Source organism: Solanum pennellii, chromosome 2, assembly GCF_001406875.1.
Source record: "Solanum pennellii chromosome 2, SPENNV200".
Lineage (NCBI taxonomy): Eukaryota > Viridiplantae > Streptophyta > Magnoliopsida > Solanales > Solanaceae > Solanum > Solanum pennellii.
The window spans coordinates 58,587,338-58,606,875 of record NC_028638.1 but is presented as its reverse complement, the minus strand read 5'-3'; the positions used below and the strand labels follow the sequence as shown (position 1 = coordinate 58,606,875).

At 34.0% G+C, this 19,538-nt stretch overlaps 3 protein-coding genes across 12 annotated transcripts in view; 1 reads left to right on the top strand and 2 right to left on the bottom strand.

The window, feature by feature from the left end:
- The first annotated feature begins 1,156 nt into the window (after positions 1 to 1,156).
- LOC107011376 (F-box protein At5g67140) lies at positions 1,157 to 3,735 on the top strand. Its single transcript, XM_015210854.2, has 5 exons — positions 1,157 to 1,466; positions 1,552 to 1,698; positions 2,514 to 2,649; positions 3,066 to 3,164; positions 3,337 to 3,735. Exons 1-5 carry the CDS (start codon positions 1,351 to 1,353, stop codon positions 3,529 to 3,531), a joined length of 693 nt encoding a protein of 230 aa, XP_015066340.1. The 5' UTR covers positions 1,157 to 1,350; the 3' UTR covers positions 3,532 to 3,735.
- A 147-nt stretch (positions 3,736 to 3,882) lies between these two features.
- On the bottom strand, positions 3,883 to 8,079 carry LOC107011375 (PI-PLC X domain-containing protein At5g67130). The gene is made up of 8 exons (XM_015210853.2): positions 7,697 to 8,079; positions 7,380 to 7,502; positions 7,001 to 7,138; positions 6,784 to 6,882; positions 6,392 to 6,695; positions 6,080 to 6,303; positions 5,907 to 5,993; positions 3,883 to 4,450 (listed from the first exon to the last, which is right to left on the bottom strand). The coding sequence occupies exons 1-8, from the start codon at positions 7,850 to 7,852 to the stop codon at positions 4,268 to 4,270; spliced, it is 1,314 nt and encodes a 437-aa protein (XP_015066339.1). The 5' UTR covers positions 7,853 to 8,079; the 3' UTR covers positions 3,883 to 4,267.
- Positions 8,080 to 11,117: 3,038 nt separating this feature from the next.
- LOC107011481 (histone-lysine N-methyltransferase CLF-like) overlaps positions 11,118 to 19,538 on the bottom strand; it is a 20,539-nt gene continuing 12,118 nt past the window's right edge. For 6 of the 10 annotated variants that reach the window (XM_027914548.1, XM_027914545.1, XM_015211002.2 and 3 more), the window contains 3 exons: positions 13,928 to 13,975; positions 13,711 to 13,840; positions 12,869 to 13,610 (listed from right to left, as the gene is read on the bottom strand). In XM_027914548.1, the coding sequence (XP_027770349.1) occupies positions 13,792 to 13,840; positions 13,928 to 13,975 (97 nt within the window). In that variant the 3' untranslated portion in view covers positions 12,869 to 13,610; positions 13,711 to 13,791. Of the gene's footprint in view, positions 11,390 to 11,722; positions 12,047 to 12,462; positions 12,796 to 12,868; positions 13,611 to 13,662; positions 13,841 to 13,927; positions 13,976 to 19,538 lie in introns of those variants that run through there. The other 4 variants (XM_027914542.1, XM_027914543.1, XM_027914547.1 and 1 more) reach the window with 4 other exon arrangements.

The following is a 19,538-nucleotide window of genomic DNA, read 5'->3' as shown; positions in this document are numbered from 1 at the left end:
GAAAAAAGTTACATTATACAACTGTTACCTAAAATGAAATAACATTTTGTTTGTTATGTACCCAAGATTCTGGTTAAAACAAGTAATGTGATTTACTTTTCTCTTGAGCCAAGTTGATGAACGTCAAAATAAAGTTCTATATAGAAATTCATTATTTATAATATATGGAACTTACAAAAAAAATATTCAGATATTACGGATAAATGGAATTTTGTCAATTTCAAAATAAATAACTTAAAACTTCTTCTGATTTTTTCCTGGCGTAATTATTTTTGAAACAAGAAAAAGGAATTAAGTCATGTTACTTCGCAAAACAGAGGACCATAGAAAAATTACTGGAATACATGTTTTATATTTTTTTTTATTTCTAAAATTCTCTAAAAATTATTATTTTTCTTCTAATGTATTTAATGTATCTGAGCCAGTATTTAATATATTTGAAGTATATATTTCGATTTATTTTATAATACATTCGAATTACATATACTGTATCTGAACTAATTTTTAATGTATTCAAATTATATATTATTTATTCAATTTATATCATAATGTATTCGAGATACTCTTTGATGTATCCTGAAAATACGAGTTTCAAAAAATTATTGTAACTAAAAAATTATAGTCTCTTTGCATATATATATATATATATATACTAAGAAAAATAAGAGTTCCTTGCAAAGAGGAAAGGCAGCCCACAACCCACGTGTAATGCTCAAACTCAGTCGACACACGAAAGCTAAACGTAACGTTATTAACGAAATAAAAAGTCAAAGCTGCCCTTCTGAATTATGATGATTACGCAAAGACGCAATACTTCTGAATCAAAATTAATTAATACAGTTACTACTGAATAATTTCTTATCCAAATGTGAGAATAATGCACAGGTCAAATGTAAATAAAAAAAATATTTTCTTAAAATTAAACACTAGAAAAATATTTAAAACAGCAATTCAATATGCTCTACCATTGTTAGTTAGGTAAAAGAAAACTCAATTTTTAGTCTAGCAGTTATCTATTCAAATTAGTATTTCAAAATTTTCTCAAATTTGGACTAAAATAACGAACTAGTTTACTATTAGTCGATTTTATTAAGCTACTGCATCTAGAAAAGGTATCGTCGTACATTTAAAAAATGAATTGACATGACGAAAAGATGACCACATTTTATTTTCATCTTCTTCTCTTCTTCTTTCTCTCTCCTACTTGTACGATTTTTATGAATAGTTTTCCTCTGTTCCACAGCTTACATAAACCACGACTCCTTTCCCTTTTTCTTCTTGTTGAAATTTTCATCAAATTTTTTGAATTTTGAAGTTAATTTCGTTTGGTTATAATTTGATTCTTCCATCATGAAAAGAAAGGGGATGGAAGAATTAGATGATCAAAACAGGCCGATTGATAGACTCCCCTTTGACCTCTTGGCTCACATTTTTGCTATGCTTACTTGTTTCAAGGATTTGGCTCAGTTAATTTCAGCTTCTTTTTCTTTTTCCCCTTTTTGTTTAATTTGTTCTTTGTGTTTATTTGTTGTTTTTTGGTACTTGTTGTAGGACCAGTGCTGTGTGCAGGAAATGGAGACAGGGGGTGAAGGAATCGTTAGCTAGAAGAGAAAAATTGAGTTTTTCTGGCTGGAAAGTGGATGATGATTCAACAACACGCCTTGTGCTTCATGCTTACAGTCTCAAGGAACTTGATATGTATGTATGTCTGTATGACTTTTTGAGTTTATAATTAGTTTTGTACTCTATGCTTGCTACAAGTTAGTTTATTTCGTATACTCTTTTAACTAAAATATAGATGTTTGTGGTACATTTGATGAAACGCTATCTAAAAATGATGGAATTTAAAAGGATTTTGAGGTATGTGAAATGAGAATGCTTATAGTAGTAGTAAACAGAAAATTCGAGTGACTTTCTTGGACTAATTAACTTCAGTAAGACTTGTTGAATCTTTTATAGTCATGTTTAGACCATTGATGGTCTTCTTTTCAACTTTTGCAATCAGAGTAATTAATTGCTCTTTTCATCTATCTTAAGTAAGATGAGCAACACTTCAACTTCTGAAAATCTGGCTAGGTCTAGACTGTGTGGCCGTTAATAGATTCACCACATTGTCTTACCTGTGAGCTGCTCTCTCTTTGATCAGTGATACAATAACCAATAGATCGATGAAGCCATCTAATCGTGCAGAGTTACTAGTATTAAAGAGTATATACATTTTTATTTCTATATGAGATCCTATTTTCTGCAAGACTCGATTGATTTATAGCTATTATATTAGTCGTCATATATCAATAAATTGAGTTCCATGCTTTCTTATCCATCCTGAAGTATAATTGGGCGGCGATCTAATCAGATTTACAGGTATTCTAATCTAAAAAGCACCTGCAACCCTTTTGGTTCTTTTTCCGTTGTTTCAACTTTAGATGTTTTAGTGTTCAAAAATACAATATAATGATGATTAGGGAGATAACTTGTGTGATGTACTGTTCTGACTTGTTTGCTTTCTTCAGTTCAAGGAGCCGTTGGGGTTGTCAAATAACGGATCGTGGGCTGTACCAATTGTCAACTGCTAAATGTGTCAGCAATCTATCATCACTATCTTTATGGGGCACTACTGGGATCACAGATACAGGCGTTGTTCAGCTGGTATGTCGTCCTCATTGTTTATCGTGTCTGTGATCTGTGATATTAAGTAGGTCTAGTTTGATGTTATTTAGAGGTTTATGTCTATCGTTATCATGCTTACTTGAAGATATTTTGATAATGACATTTTGAACTTTCACACCTTTAGTTTTGTTGCTTTGCATGCATATGTTTTGATTCCCCGAATAAGGAAGATGTTTGTTAGGAAAAAAGGTTGATGGCTAAGGCGCTGGAGCTATCTTGTTACCTCAATCTGTTCTTAAACAATTGCTTTTAGAATAGAAAAGAGAATCATATATTAATTAGAGAAGAGAGATTTCTTCACCTGTTTAAATCTGCCTGTACTTTTCGGTGGAATTAGCTGCTTATGTATAGTTCAAGTAGACTGTTGCCTCATTTAGTTTTGGGTTTTCTGATAGATCTCCAGAGCTAATTCTCTACAGCATCTGAATATTGGTGGTACATTTATAACAGACACGTCCTTGTTTGCTATTGCTGGTAGCTGCCCACACTTGAAGGTAAGTCTCTTAAAATTTTCACCTTAAGGTTGCATCACCAATTCAGTAGTAGGTTCTAACCTCTTTTTTAATTTTTATGCTTACTTTCTCCATTGTAATAATAAGATATAACTCGAAAGTGTTTGATTCACGGGATTTTTAAGATATGAATACTTGTCCATCTCTTTTGCAGTCTATTGTGCTGTGGGGCTGCCGTCATGTAACTGAGAATGGGCTTCTAGCTTTAGTAAATAAGTGTCGCAAACTAGAGTCTATCAATGCATGGGGCATGAGGGTTACCGTGGACTGCTTTGTCGGCCTACTCACTATTAGCCCAGCTCTACAAATAGAACCTAAAGGAATGCTGCCTAATATTGCTGTCTTCTGAGGAGCCTTTAAGTTACTGTGTGACCTTTGTCTTTGGAAGGGCCATCCACCTGAGTTGTTATTGCATTATATCTTGTGTACAGCTTGTCAATTGTTTCATTGACCAATAATGCTTTGTATTTGTTTGGACATTGCCTGCTGCAGGGCTTCGAAAAGATCCGATCTGCTAGTAATCATTAAAATTCCATTTCTCCTTGTCAGATGATTCATTTGGAATCTAAAATCCTAAGAATTTCTGCAAGTGTTCAATCCAATTCATAGAGAGATTTCGTCGCACTGAAGAAGTATCACATGATAGAAACCTTATATATTGTAGTATTATATATAAGCTGAAGCATTTTAACACTCTAGGTAGCAACATGAGGAACATAACATTTTTCATACTGAAAATTAACCAAAATTCAGTTGAAGAATAAGACTACCATTGTCAACATACCAAGGGGAAAAAACTGGCAGCTAGAAAATGACATGGGATGTGAAAAGTATCTGTTACATGTTGATACTCTTCTCCAATCCCTTGCTTACTTCTATATCCAAATCTCCTATAAAATGACAAGTTATATTTTACTAGGAAAATGTCAAGTTGAACATTCATCATCTCAGACATGCCGAAGTGGATTCTAGTGTATACTGTACCTATTCCGACTCCATAATTCTACACAGGGTAATATAGTAGATATCGAGCATCCGTGGATGAAACTCATGTAACTTCTGCGTGGAACTCTCTCTTTTTCTTCTCATAGTAGAAACAACATCATTACAGAAGACAATGAAAATAGGTATAAGGTACTGGAAAAATGGATTGCTGAAGCATGGCCTGTTAATTGCACGGACCCTGAAAACATTCCAGCAGTACTGGTTGCTGTTGGAGCTGCATTCGCTGCAGTAGTATTCTTACAAACTCCAAAATGTACCCCCACCTGCAAAAAAAGTAAGTCCATTTAAGCACAAGTTCTCAAATGTTCATTTTTGTAACAACTTTGAGGCTGCATCCTTGTCTCCATAAATAAGCTTCAGTACAACCATGTTTTCTTTTCCCTCAACTTCAAGTTTATCTTCCAGAACAGTCTATTACCCAAATGTACACTATTCATTCCGTCTATTACCCAAATATACACTATTCCTTCCTTCCCAAATTGAATGTCAACCTTTACATTTTGGTCTGCTATAATATAGTGTCAACTTTCCTGAAAAACAAACTTAAACCATGGTATGATTCAAAAATATTACACGGCCTCTTTCCGGTCATCTTAAACCAGCTTTTCTTGATTCTGTATTCTGAAAAGGAAAAGTGAAACTATGGCCTCATGTAGTCATGTATGCATGCCTCCAATACATCATAAACAATTCATTATTTCAACTTTTCTCTTAGTAACAAAGTTTAGCCAAGCTGAGACATTTCAGTTGGAACCAAAAGAATGGTAATGAGACATGGTCAGATATGTCATCTGAGAAGAAACTGTCAAGTATATAGCTAGTTTTTATATTGAGATATGTACTTCTTGTCTCTTGAAGGCTGCTACAGAGAATCTCAGTGATGACCCTATATTTCTGAAGAATTGTTTCACCAACAAAACTCTTTAAGCTTAATAGATCCCTCAGAATGTTTGCAATACCCATGAAGGCGAAAACAGTTTATCATAATAAAAGCTAATGAAGCTATGTTAAGGAATTTTGAGGGTTCAATCATGACAATGTCCTTCAAGCACAAATCTTCCAATTTTTATCAAAGATTAGTATCAAAAGATCACGTCATTCATCAAAGTCATGTTTAAAATTAGATCTTCCAGGTATGTCATCATATTGCACATTTTTATTTTGAGACATAGGTTACAAAGGAGACTAGGAAGGAACATCCTATATCAGAACTTTTTGACCATATGTAGGCAAAGATGGTGCAAAACTGCAAGTCAACTCTCCTGCTGATTGCTAAGTTATTTTTTTTTAATCTATTCATATGAGGAGGATGTTAAATATCATGGGCTAGCCTCACCACTTCTACCGTGAATAATACATCAAATTTGTTTAAAGTCAAGAAAAAGATGTTGCAATCGATGTTTCAAGCTCCTGTGATCTGATAAATCATAAGCAGCATGCTATTTCTCATCTACAAGGTTTCTTCAAAAGCTATTTCTAATTGTGGACTTTCACTTCTTTTTTTTTTTTTTGGACAGACTTATGTTACTTTTTCTACTACCGTATTGAAAAAAAATGTGTCAACTACGGACTACATAATTAAAACTGGGACTCAACTTATAAGAGAATCAATCATGGTTCTTCCTCCTATCTCTCTTCATAGAGTGAACCTTTGGCACATAGACACATGTTTACAACTAAAGCAGTTATCCAAATATTGAATATTTGAGAAAAAATAACCTGGCATGCAGTGACCGTCGGGCAACCACATAGTGTCCGACCGTTCATTTGATCTAAAACATCAAAAACTCCTCCCCCATCACTTCTCTGCAGGATTTTGTTTTTCATCAGTCAATGTTGAAAATATTTAGTAATTCTGCACCAGCATCAGTAAGCAGTAAATATCTTAATACCATGTAAAAGTTTACTGCCACATAATTGGGCATCATGTTGCCTGCTGCTTTGTAACAGGCACCAATCGTATCAACAAATTGAGTTGAATGCTCTTTGCAGGCTCCATCTTGTACGGCAACTGTGGGAAAGTAATTCATTAGAAACAGAGAAGCACTTCTGGAATTAAGTGCCTTTGATTCCTTACGACTGGAGCATGAGCCAGGCACCACTCCAGGGTCTCCAGCTGAAACATCATTAACCACATATTATTGCTACAGAATCAATCCACAAACCAGAATCACCAAAAAGGAGCGCACTGATTTAGTACTTACGCTCATTTTCAACCATGTATCTCCACTGATAAGCAATTCCTTCAGCAGCTTCCTTGGAAGAGTCAGAAGTAAAAACCAACAAGCGATAATTCTTTTTAACCATATCATTCACGGTGGGCCAATCATCACCCTTTCTCGGCATCTTAGAAACAGGAAACCAATACTTGTCCAACCCAGCATCAGCAAATACCCTCGTTAAACCCTTTGGGGAATGCACATAATCCTCAATTATGATGGTGACTATTTCTGTAGGATTTGCGCTCAAAAATGCCTCCACCTCTTTCAAAGTGTTAATTGCCGGTTGCTAAAAAGCACATTTTACATATTAACATCAGAATAGGTACTCAAAAGCAATCTCACATCAAAAGAAGAGAGGGATTGTATGACATTACAAAGGCAGTGAAGTTGTAACATTGGCCACGAAATGAGTGACAGAGCCATATATCGTTCTCAAAATCGTACATATCCAGCATCAATCCCCGCACTCCATTCTAAGAAGATGGATAAAATAAACAGAAATAGTATAAAAGAGCATAAGAACTCGTGTCTTTGAACAGAATGTAGAAGAGATGAAGGTTGGAAAAATCACAAATATAAGAAACCACATACTCTCAATTGGTTTGTGACAGTGTCTTCTTGATTATAGAATGTAATTCTCTGAGGGCCTGTCAATAATGGTGCATTTACCATTGAAAAGGCATTATGGGTCACCAACCACGAGTATTTGTTGAAGGGCAATCCACTGATCTGCTCATTGCCAAGTCCAAAAGGAGAAGAAAAGCATTATACATACGTCATCGCTACTCAAAAAGGACAACAATAGCACACTCAGTGTAATACCACAAGTGAGGTTCGAAGAGGGTAGAGCGTTTGCAAACCTTACCCTAACCCAACCTCATTTTGAGATAGGGAAGTTATTTCTGATAAAACCTCAGCTTAGAAAACAGAAACTGCAGAGTAGAGTAAAGAAAGTTAGAAAGAAACTTACAATGGAAGTAGGTTCTATAGCTTGTCCTCTGATGCAAAAGGGCTGACTCTTTCCCAATTCAGGGCAATTACCACAGTATAAAGAAGGCCCACAATCCGTAGCCGAAGCACATGAATCAAGAAGCTGTAATATTCATGAAATTTCAGCTGAAACCCACAAATGAAAATTGAAAATTGCACGGATCTGCAAATGGGGTTCAAGAATTCATACAAGAATTGCGTATAGAGACCGCAAATATTCAAGAAAATGAGTATTTTTCCCAAATAATTCCTTGTTGCATAATGTATATATCAAGAAATCAAGAAAGAGAGAGGAACCTGGCAATTCCCATTAGAACAAGCAGTTGAACAAGTGATGAGTAAGCAGTGAAGAGCTAAGTGACACAGTACCAAAATGAAGTAACCATTAGCGCCTCCTCCTCCTGTGCTGTGTCTTCTCCACATACTGTGCTTCTCCGAGAAACACGGCAGCATGGGATATTAAATGAAAAACACTAGTCTTTTGATAAATCAAATATTGTCGCATGTATAAAAGGAAAAGAGCAAAAGGCAAAAAGTCAAGAAATAGAAATAGTGAGATTTATGAGAGAGGACAAAGAAGATGCCAATTTTTGTGCATCTCTATCACTGTCTGCCAACTGCTAAACCAACTTTATTACTCCCTATATTGGTGGTTACTTGAGGCGAGCCCAATAAGTAATCTCCAAGTTTAAAAATGACAAAATCTATAAATAACTAGTTTTTTTTTATTTATTTTTGAAATGTATGATATTAGCAAACGGACAGAAAATATGCATCCCATAGCAAATAAAATTATACTCTACTTATTGTTATTCTTATAGTAACCTGTATTTATAAGGTTAACCAATGAACAAAAACAGAAATAAGATGAAGCAGAAAATTCATAAAATACAAGAATTAATCCGAGTCTACAGAAACTACTGTGTATCTCTAAGAAATTTAATCCCCTCACTGTACCCAAGGTTATGGATTAATTTCTCCCAAGATAGAACGGATTAAACCTGTTAAAGAAATAACGGTACCTCAAACTTCAACGAACTTAAGAACAACAACAAGTCACACAGACTCAGTCGATCGACACTTTGATTTTATTTGAGAGAAAAATAAATGCAGAGAAGGGAAATTTTCAGTGTTTGAAAAAATTGAAAATTGACTTCCTTTTATAGTCATTTTCAGCAAGGAACGTGTCTGTTCAGTGACTGTTAAAGAAATAGCGGTACCTCAAACTTCAACGAACTTAAGAACAACAACAAGTCACACAGACTCAATCGATCGACACTTTGATTTTATTTGAGAGAAAAATAAATGCAGAGAAGGGAAATTTTCAGTGTTTGAAAAAATTGAAAATTGACTTCCTTTTATAGTCATTTTCAGCAAGGAACGTGTCTGTTCAGTGACTGTTAAAGAAATAGCGGTACCTCAAACTTCAACGAACTTAAGAACAACAACAAGTCACACAGACTCAATCGATCGACACTTTGATTTTATTTGAGAGAAAAATAAATGCAGAGAAGGGAAATTTTCAGTGTTTGAAAAAATTGAAAATTGACTTCCTTTTATAGTCATTTTCAGCAAGGAACGTGTCTGTTCAGTGACTGTTAAAGAAATAGCGGTACCTCAAACTTCAACGAACTTAAGAACAACAACAAGTCACACAGACTCAATCGATCGACACTTTGATTTTATTTGAGAGAAAAATAAATGCAGAGAAGGGAAATTTTCAGTGTTTGAAAAAATTGAAAATTGACTTCCTTTTATAGCCATTTTCAGCAAGGAACGTGTCTGTGACGACAACGACGCGAGGGGACATCTTCTTCTTAGCTCTTCAAGAAGTAATGGAAGTGTTTCCTTCTATAAGGACAACAATTTCTCTTTCTTTTGCCGATATGGGAGAAATGACTTTTTATTTGCACTTTGCAAATGACTTTTCATTTTCCCTCCAAAGTAGTTCCCCCACTTTTCATATTCTCTCTTTTCTTTTCCCATTCACACTTGCTAAATCCCAACAGTTATAAAATACAATAACTATTCAACCTTATTATATTTATTATTTCTGAAATTTTCTCATATTAAAATTACTTTTTATCCACGACTTATTTCTAAAATTTTCTCATATTAAAATTATTAACATTGTCATAAAAAGAACAGAATCTTGACTATTGTTATCTTTTAAACTTTATCTGCATGGTGATTTTGAGTATGAAGATGTCATAATTTTAATTAGTATTCCATTTTTGACACCCTAATTGAAGTCTGCACTTCAATCGTGCTAGTGTTGCCTAATATTATTGGCTTACTTTTATAGGAGTAAGTTCTAGTGGGGTTTCCTTTTCACGTGGTGGTGGGACACACTTTAAATTAATGGGACTTAATAAAAAAAAGGAGCAATTATTTCTCTTTAATGTTTCAAATGGGAACGGCGCCCATTTTCTGTACAACTAACAGTTAGGTAAACCTATAAATAAGGGTGCCATAAAATTATGAAAAATAAAATAAAATTATGGCTTGCCCTATTATTATACAACACCTAGATTGACTCAGAAAATTTTGTCTAAATATTTTTAAATAATATATTTTTATGGTACATAGTTTTTTATAATCATAATATAAGAAAAAATATTTTATTGAGTATTCAAATAAATTATAAAAAGAATAAAATTTAATAAAAATTGAATAGATTGAGTTATGATCCTGCATTAACACATAACTTTGAGAGGATCATTAACCCACTCATTTATCAACTCAATCTCTTTTAACATTGTTCAAAACTCCCGATTGCGTACACGAAATTCAGCATGACGCTTCAAACACAGAAAAACACTCGGCAATTTAATTATAAACACGTAGAAGTTGTTAGGCCACTGGTGAGACATGAGACCAGCATCGACTTTAACAAGCCACAAGGTTTACATGAGTTTGATTAAATTAAGAATAATTCACTGCATCATTTACACGAACTATATCATATTATCAGTAACTGCAGGAAAAAATAAGGTACAAATGTAATTAGCAAACCATGGCTTGATAATAGAACTTGAAAAGTGCACAAACGTAATGTATTTATAATTTGGTATATCGAGTGTGTTAGTAAATAATGTGGTGTGGATGTCATGTATCAAATCCACACTTCATGACTTTAAAAGACTTTAAGTATGACTTTAGGAGCTTTAATAATGACTTTAAAGATCTCTTTCATGACTTTGAAAGATTAAGCATATACTTGCTTTCTATATATAGTCATCTTATATGTAGATACAAATACACTAAAATATTGAAAGATTGAAAGAAAAATATTATCACTCTTTCTCTCTATTTCTTTGTTATTAAATTATAATACTTTATTTTATAACAAAGTGCATTTTTTTTTAAAAGAATCATTGCCGTCATCTATCACATGACATAAGAAACATGTTCTTGCAGCACATATTATCAGCGAGAAATTCATGCCATAGCCTTTATTTGCGATAAGTTATGATTCCCACTCAAATTTAGGCAACTAATTAAGAGCTTAGTTATGAAAATAACGTTTTCTATTTTATTTGAAATTTTTAAAGTTGAAATTGGAGTTGTGTGTCCTGATATTTCGTTAAAAAAACTATTTTAAATATACTTTTTTTCTCGTCAAACATGCATTTCCCTCGAAGACAAAAAACCCTGTTGATCCCCGGTGTATTGTTCGACAGTGCTATCAACAAAGACAACAACTACATCACGTTCATACTCCGAAAATTTTTCACCACTGCTTTTATGTTCCCACCAATAAATTATGTAACAAAAGGCTACATCATTAGGATTATAGGCATTCATTTTTGTGCAATGTGATTGAAAAACATTAGGATTCATATCTTCCCAACCAGCTGCAATAAACATAAACCGCATGTCAAAATCACATGCACAAAGGACATTTTGCAAAGTTATAATCCTTTGTGGTGGTTAAGACGCGCCTGCTACTTCTTTCTTTGGAGCTCCCCTTTATGTATGTCTCATCAACTGCACCAACACAATTATATCAAACACGAACATAGAACTGTTGAAGCTAGACAAACAGATGGATATAATCAGCTTTTCAATCAGTCAACAGTATAAAAAAGCTAATAGAAAATATTGCTCTCCATTTATAATCTTACAACATTGAAAATTAAAGACTCCTCAAGTATTAACAGTAAATGCTGAATTGACAGCTTAAGATTTTACCTTAAAGTAAAGCCATAAACAACTACTATGTCGAATCTTTAGATTTATACCAGACATAGGTGCCAATTTGACTAAATGCTTTAGCAACTTTTCTAACGTGTCAATTAATTGTCTCAAACATTCACTTACCAGCGATGAGTTGTTTTGGTTTATCATGTGGAACATGCATCTGAAACTGTAGCGCAAGACAAAAGCAGCTATTATCCGCCGACGAAATGTTTCAAGTTAGAAACCTGTAGGTTCATATATACGCGTGATATCCCCAAAGAAGATAACAACCCAAGCCATACCAATCCTGGATGTATGTTGCTGTGTACAAGAAAACGACCGTTCTTGGCAATCTATTCACACTGATCAGAAACTACAACGTGTACGATGTAATCCTCAATGTCGTGTCTTACTCGGTGCCACTACTGGATAGGCTTATATTATTTCCATGGACACATAAGCAACCTGCGAAAATTTAAAAAAATACAATGTCAATACTAGTAGTACTGGACCAGATTACCTAACAAGAAGCACAAATAATGAAACATGACAAAGAAATATCATGATACAAAAGAAGATATTCTGAGGATCCTACACCAAGTAAATTTTCCATAGAGAATTGTACGCATAGATAATCATTACACACGTATAAAGTTGGCATTTCTTCGTAATAGAGTACAACATAACCAATTAGAACCACTATTTTCTCAAATTTGTCCGAGGTTCTCAACCCACTAAATTTATCATTTTCTGGCCATATGGACAAACATCATGCAAATTGATTATCATCAATACAAAAAAATTTCATGATATATTGCAATTGGGTAAATGACGACTTGCTCAAAGTAGATATCCATGTCAAAAAATTATTTTGCTTCCACCTTGTCTTTCTTCCACTTCAAATGTTCCCTAAAAGATTCATGTATGCTGTCAATAGCTGTAGCATGACCTTTTTTCGACATGTAGATTAGCCATCATCTATTGCCATAGATTGATCAGTCATTGTCCACTTCCCTGTCCCAGTACCACTACTTGCGACATGCGTATGCCAAATACCATCAGAGTAGTCATCACAAGATACAGGTTCTTTACCAACTCCAGTTGCTTCATTTGATTGGGCTGTGAAAACAAGCAGTGACGAATGATTTTCAAAATGTCATTGTTGAATCCCCTCATGCCCGTACATGGTAATGTTTATGTTTTTTTCTCTTTTTCTGTAAAATATTGAAAACAAAATGTTAGCTCAATAATAGAACATACATACTTTCACACCTCTAGATAACTTACCAACACATGATCCGCCCAAATCTCAGATGGACAAGTACCTCAGTTATTTTCAGGATCCCAACCATATCCATAGCAACCTTGAAGGATGTCCTCAATTTTTTTATTTTTTTTGCTTCTATCCTTGATCTGTTGCACTTGAACTTAATTTGGTGTTTGTCATAAGTTTCTTACTTGCCAGAGTTCATCCAAAACTCATCTATAACTTCCCTCCAACGTGGACCATTAAGGGAAGAACCATTAAATACATACTTCCTCTCATCATCATGTAAGATATGGATTAGAATCATTGTCTTGTCTTCTGTCCATTCATGTGGTTATCTCATAACAACAATAAAAGTACCTAAAAAGAATGGATCACATGATCAATCAGGTGGTCGATGTTGGAAAAAGGAATGAGCCAATAAAAAAGCAAGGCCCTTGAAGTAACAGTAAACTCTTTCTTAGAAACAGATGATAATGATAATCATAGAAGAGCTCCTCATCTATCCCAGGCAGTCATTGTATCTGGCTGATAATGATAATTATAGAGGAGTTCCTCTCCTGCACAAATTCTTTCTTTGGCAAATATACCAACTCTACGACACCAGCCGCCATAGTAACCTGTCAAAGAGGAGTGTTATTGGATCTAACATAGACAAACCAATCCAGGGAATGCCTACAAAAATTTCAGCAACTTGGATCAGGGGACTGGTTTGCGATCTTCAACTTCTCACTCTTCCACCAATAAGCATCATTGTACAAACTACATGTACACAAGACAAGTGATTTACGTAAGACTACAGTTGAGGCCCTACCCTATGGAGTAACTTAACAAGGTATGAAGGGCAAGTTGCTTCTCATGCCTGATACTTTAAATTGAAGAGAAATGAAGAACTTTCATGATCCATAAATTATTCCAGGCTTATCAGCTTCATGGTGTGACATTATTTCACCAGTATGCTCCCCAAGGTTCTCATGCTTTCCATCACCATTCTGTTAGTAATACTAAACATGAGCCCAAAAATAACAAGGATATAAAGACAGAGAAAGAAAAAGCTTAACACTGTTCCAAGAGATTACCTACAAGAAATCACCCCAGCCAGACACATCAGATCTTCCAAGAAGAACCTGCAAATTAATGTAAGGAATTACAATTAGCCTAAAGCTGGAACTAACCAACCTTCATTTCTACCCTAGACACTACAAGAAAGTAGGCAACGACATTTAACTATTGACATGTATATTAAATATCATGATATTAATGACATTTGATTAAAAATATCTAAGTTATAGGGACTTTTAATGCAAATGTCACAATATAAGTCGGCATGTAGTAACATCTACAAACAAATAGAGGAAATTTTCTTACATTTATAACTTCAAAGTTTTACTAATGGAAAGTAAAAAATATCAGACCCGTCTACGGTTCTCTTAGAAAAAGGAAAAGAGAGTACTCTAGCATTCTTCTCTCAAAAACACAAAAACCCTAGCACCTCAACCCTCAGTGGCAGTGATGTCAACTGGACTGTTTTCGCCGGTGATTGTTTTCTTTGGAATCTCTTAAAAGAGAAGTGTTTTATCTTGCTGCCAATAGATTCGACTTTATCATAATATAGTTTTTGTTGATTGGAATCTAAAGCAAACAGAAAGTTTACAGGGTACTTCCTTTTGGACTTACTTCATATCCCTTTCCAGCACACCGATCAATTTCTCGAAGTTCAGAGTCGCGCTCCATTAGCAGATACGTGGATCTTACCGGGTCATAGAGAATCAATAAGTGAGATAGACACAACAGTTGATAATCCTCAAATGTTCTGATTAAAGAGAACTACATTTGTGGGTAAGTGCTTACCTCTATTTAGTTCTGTTTTGTTCACTCGTCTAAATTCTAATTGAAATGCGGTTGAAATAGTTGTGTTTTTTACTTTTACTATGATGCCTCTTGAAGATCATCAGTTGAATAACATTATTATCCCTCATTCAAAGACTCCTCCTATACAATCTTTTAACATGTACTAAATATTTATGTATATGGCCTTCTAGATTTTTTGTCTCACTTTGTAGAAGTGTATAATGTTGAGTTGGCACTTCAATATATTTTCACCTCTAATCTGGTTTATTGTCTTTGTAAAACATTATCAATTTGGTCAAATCCGATATTTCGTTAATGATCATCACTTTTAAAATTTGATCTACTTGCTCAGAAGGCATTTGCAACAGATAGGCAAGTAGAATGAACAATTTGAAATAGATTAGATGCTTTCATATTTCTGGACTACTTTTTGAGGGCATATTTGAGCTTAGTTCTTGCTTTTCAATTATCTTTGTTTAGGGAGCGGATTACTCGTCTTCTCATGCATGATCTTTACGTTACTTTCAATATTAGAATACTTTTTATTTTTACCCTTCCATAGGAAATCCCTTTAATAAGTTTAATATTCATCATATTCAAGAATTTTGGAACACCCATGTCTATAACAAAAAGCAACACACTTGGGGGTAAGTTTGGTAGGGTGTATGCAGTATGTATTGGTAATGTTGGTATTAGTTATGCTTGCATTAATTATGATGAGGCTATTTTTTATGTGGTGTTGTTATGGTGTACTAAAAATAACATGCATTGCATAATTTCTTTTGAAAAAATTGTTTACAAAAATACCCTCCACAAATACGGTGGAAAAGGTTTAGAGGGGCAATTGTATCTTCAAAAGTGCTAATGCATGCATGGAAACCTCTTGCATTGCTAATACCATGATTTTTCATGTATCAATTATATATAACATAATAACAAATATGAGTGTATACCTAACAAGGTATCAGTTCTGATGCATCCTACCAAACAAACCATAGGAACAAAATGCAATTCATATGTTGGCACTTTTAATGAAATTAAATAAGTTTAACATTCATCATTTTCAAGAAGTAATATTTGTTCAATTTTTATAGAATATATTCTTAATAATATTTATGTAACTATTAATGAAATTATACTCATTACTTCCTTCAAACTAAATTTAATTCTATAAAAAATATTATACATGCAAGTAATATGAATAAACAAGAACACAAAATAGTCATTACTCTTTCAATCTTTTGAATAAAAGAACATTAACTTGATGAGGCTTGGAGTTCCAAAGAGAACATAAGCATGGTTGCAGAAGAAATTATAGACAACAAATTCTTCAACTTTGCTTAGGTATCCTACAATTTCCCTCCTTTTATTTTCCAAAATCTGATTTTGAAAGAAGTTGTCATTATTCCTTCAAAGCATCAGGTTGTTGCAACAGGATTGTTGGGTACTCAACCTACCTAAGTTTAGATTTAAAGTTTCTGGAAGACTACATGTTTTAGATCTACTCAAGGATTATTAGAGGCCAAGTTCAGTTTAGTTTTCAGAGGTGATGGTAAGTAAGCTCTTGAATTTTTGGTTCTTTTTTTTTTTAAATGATGGTAACATATATTCAACTGCATTAATAGTGTGCTGGCCATGGTAAAGCAAAAGTAGAAAGCCTATGTACATTTCACAAGGCTTCTAGAAAGTCCAGTATGGAGTTGGCCTCCTCTATACAAAATCCTTTAGACAGAAAATGCAATTCTTCTCAACTTACTGGATAGAATTGCTCTTATCTTAAAAACGTCTGTTATTACTTATTATCCAAATGGTCAACCAAATACAAGAACGAATAGCTATCCACCATATCTTTTGCCTAAAATTGCTCCCTGCTTGGTCCCAACGAATCAGAAGCTCAAAATTGTTCCCAGGCATCACCCATTTAAGGTTTCTAGAATGAAAAAAAGCTGCAAAAATTGTGAGGTATAACCACGGTGGATGAAGAGATGGCTGTTGTTCTCATTGGTGGCTTTGCATAAGAAGCATCTAGAGCTCATCTCTGAAGTTTCTCACGAGTGAGACAAGCCTTTATAGCTACTAGCCAAGAAAAACAGTTGACTTTCGAAGGAACTTTGGCCCTCTAAATATGCTTCCAGGGCCAATGTGTCTCATGTTGGCCTTCATTTCCAAAATAAGCATATTTTCCCCTAACAGTGTATATCTTCTTACCCCTGCCCTACCGAATCATGGAGTCGTCAACTTCAGAGATATCCCTCCTCCTTTCTATAGTTTGCAGAAATATTATTTACCTCCATTTCCCAGTCATTGGATCCTCCTCTGAGAGTGATGATACAACCATTTAGATCCTAACTTCAGTGATAGTAGCCTCTGGACTAGAGGTAATACTGTAAATATCATGAAAGCTTTTCTTTAAGGTTCCTGTTCAATCCAGAGGTCAGACCAGAAGGCAGTTCTCCTACCATTTCCAAAAGAGATCTCAAAATTTCTTGAGAAGTCTTCCCAGTGAGCTTCTGATGGACTTCCAGATGCTTACTCCATAAGGTATGGTGACTGTTTAGATTTAAGTGCACCAAATGCACACTACTATCAGTGCATTAGGTTCTAAATGAACGTATTTATTTCCTAGAGAAAAAGTACAAAGGTTGGTTTCACTATATTTCTGATTCCCTAGTTATGGTATTAAATAATAATGCTAATAACAACCAATCAAGTAAAAACAGGTGCAGATATTTAGTTGTTCACATATGATATTCATGTTCTTTTTATGATACAATGCACTAGAAGCATCTATAATCGATTTGATTCACAGACTAATTTCAGTTGAGCAAATTCTTAAAAGTTTTGATATGTTGTATCTTTCAACATTTCAAACTTGACGAAGAAAGAACTTGAGAGGAAAAAAGTGTGAATGAAACGAAGGAGGAAAAACAAATATAGAAGGCAAGAAATAGGTGGACCATAATCAATCTGAAATGGAAAATTCATTAATATAACTTCTTTTCTTGTGCTACAAAATAACAGAAGTCAACAAATTACATACAGCAGTATTTAAAAGTTTTTTTTAATCTATTGTTCACCCTACTTGACAACTTAGCATGATACTTTTACTATAACAATAATATGTATTTACTCTGGTCGAGAACAATAATAATTATTTACAACGATATTTGCCACAAATTATAGTAGCTTGTAATATGTAATTTCAATTAGTAAAGAATATTGGAGTAGTTTGTCACCCTCAGAATCTATGTAATTGGTCTCTAAATAGATAAAATAATTTTCTCAAGATCTTATTAACCATGTTTCTGTAAGAAATCAAAAAAGGAAATAAAACAAACAGTAAATGAATATTGGAAGGTTGAGATAAGAGGCTCAAAAAGTCAAAATGAAAATTGAACCATATGATATGTGAATGAACATTTTTGTGCCAATTTCCATTCACATTAGACAAATGCAGTGTTAAATAGTAAAAGAATGACAAAACTCTCATATCAGTGGTTAATGAGATGGGTGGACTCCTTATAAGGCTTTGAAAATCCTCCTCCATTAGAACTAGCTTTTAGGGTGTGACTTAGGCCAAACACCTTATTCAACACGGTAACAGAGTGGGGCCCGTCTCACTCGATGTTGGGCCCCCCAAAAATCAAAATTGCCCACGCACCAGATGCTAAGCACTGGGCGTGAGGTGGTGTGTTAATAACAAAAGTCTCACAGCAGTGGTTAATGAGATGGATGGACTCCTTAGGCTTGGGCAATCCTCCTCCATTCGAGCTAGCATTTGGGGTGTAAGTTAGGCCTAAGATCTAATTTTACATGCAGTATCTACTTCAATGAATACTTTTTTCCATGTGGTTGATAATATTTTGAGCTCTTGATTTTCCAATTATTAGGCCATCCTTAATAATGATTGGAATACCGAATATCGAAGATCGAATTCTAAAATTGAATTAGTGTATCAAGTCATTTTTTCCATTTATTATGATTATTCCATTTTACACATCATGCCAAGAGACGCAAATCCACAAGTTTAATCTGATGGTTCAGTTTTTAAAATATTTTAGCATTAATTCATCAAATCTTTAAAATTATGGGTTAAGATCTAATATTTCTTTAAATTTTGGAGATTCCATTCGGTAACGAAGATATTAAATACCGATGAGCTTGTTATGGAAAGGCTAAATATACAACACCGAGTTGCTTGCTCATAAAACTAATAGGTAGGAAATAGAAATAACCAAAAAAAAATTAGAAAGAAAAACATTTAAGCATCAAACACCGTTTAATATAAAGTTGCTTGATTTAAAAAAAATCAAATTTATTATTCTCATTCAACCACTCTTGTTTTCTTTTTATGTGGATATTGTAAAAATATGACACATGAGCCTAACTCAACCTCAAAAGTTAACTCATGAAGGGAGGAATGCTCAAGTGCATATAAGTCGTTCATGATACCATTCCCCAACCAATGTGGGATGTAGCCACACTAACACTCTTTTCACTGGATTCAACTAGGGCATGGAATGAGAGTCTAAATGGGGATGAATCTGACACTAAAACTATATACTTATAGGACATGGATATAAGTCAACCCCAAAAGCTAGCTCATGAGTTGAAGATTGTTCAAGTTCATATAAGTACCATTGTGGGATCTAGCATGCTAACATGTAAAAAGTAGGTTATATATGTTAGAATATCATAAATCAAAAGTAATGCAATTACATCTTTAAATTACTGAGTCAATATCCCATGATCATATTCAATGTTTATAAGATGTAGTTTATTTGTGAGCCTCTTTAACGGACAATACATACTTGAGTGCTTCTTTATTATATATATATA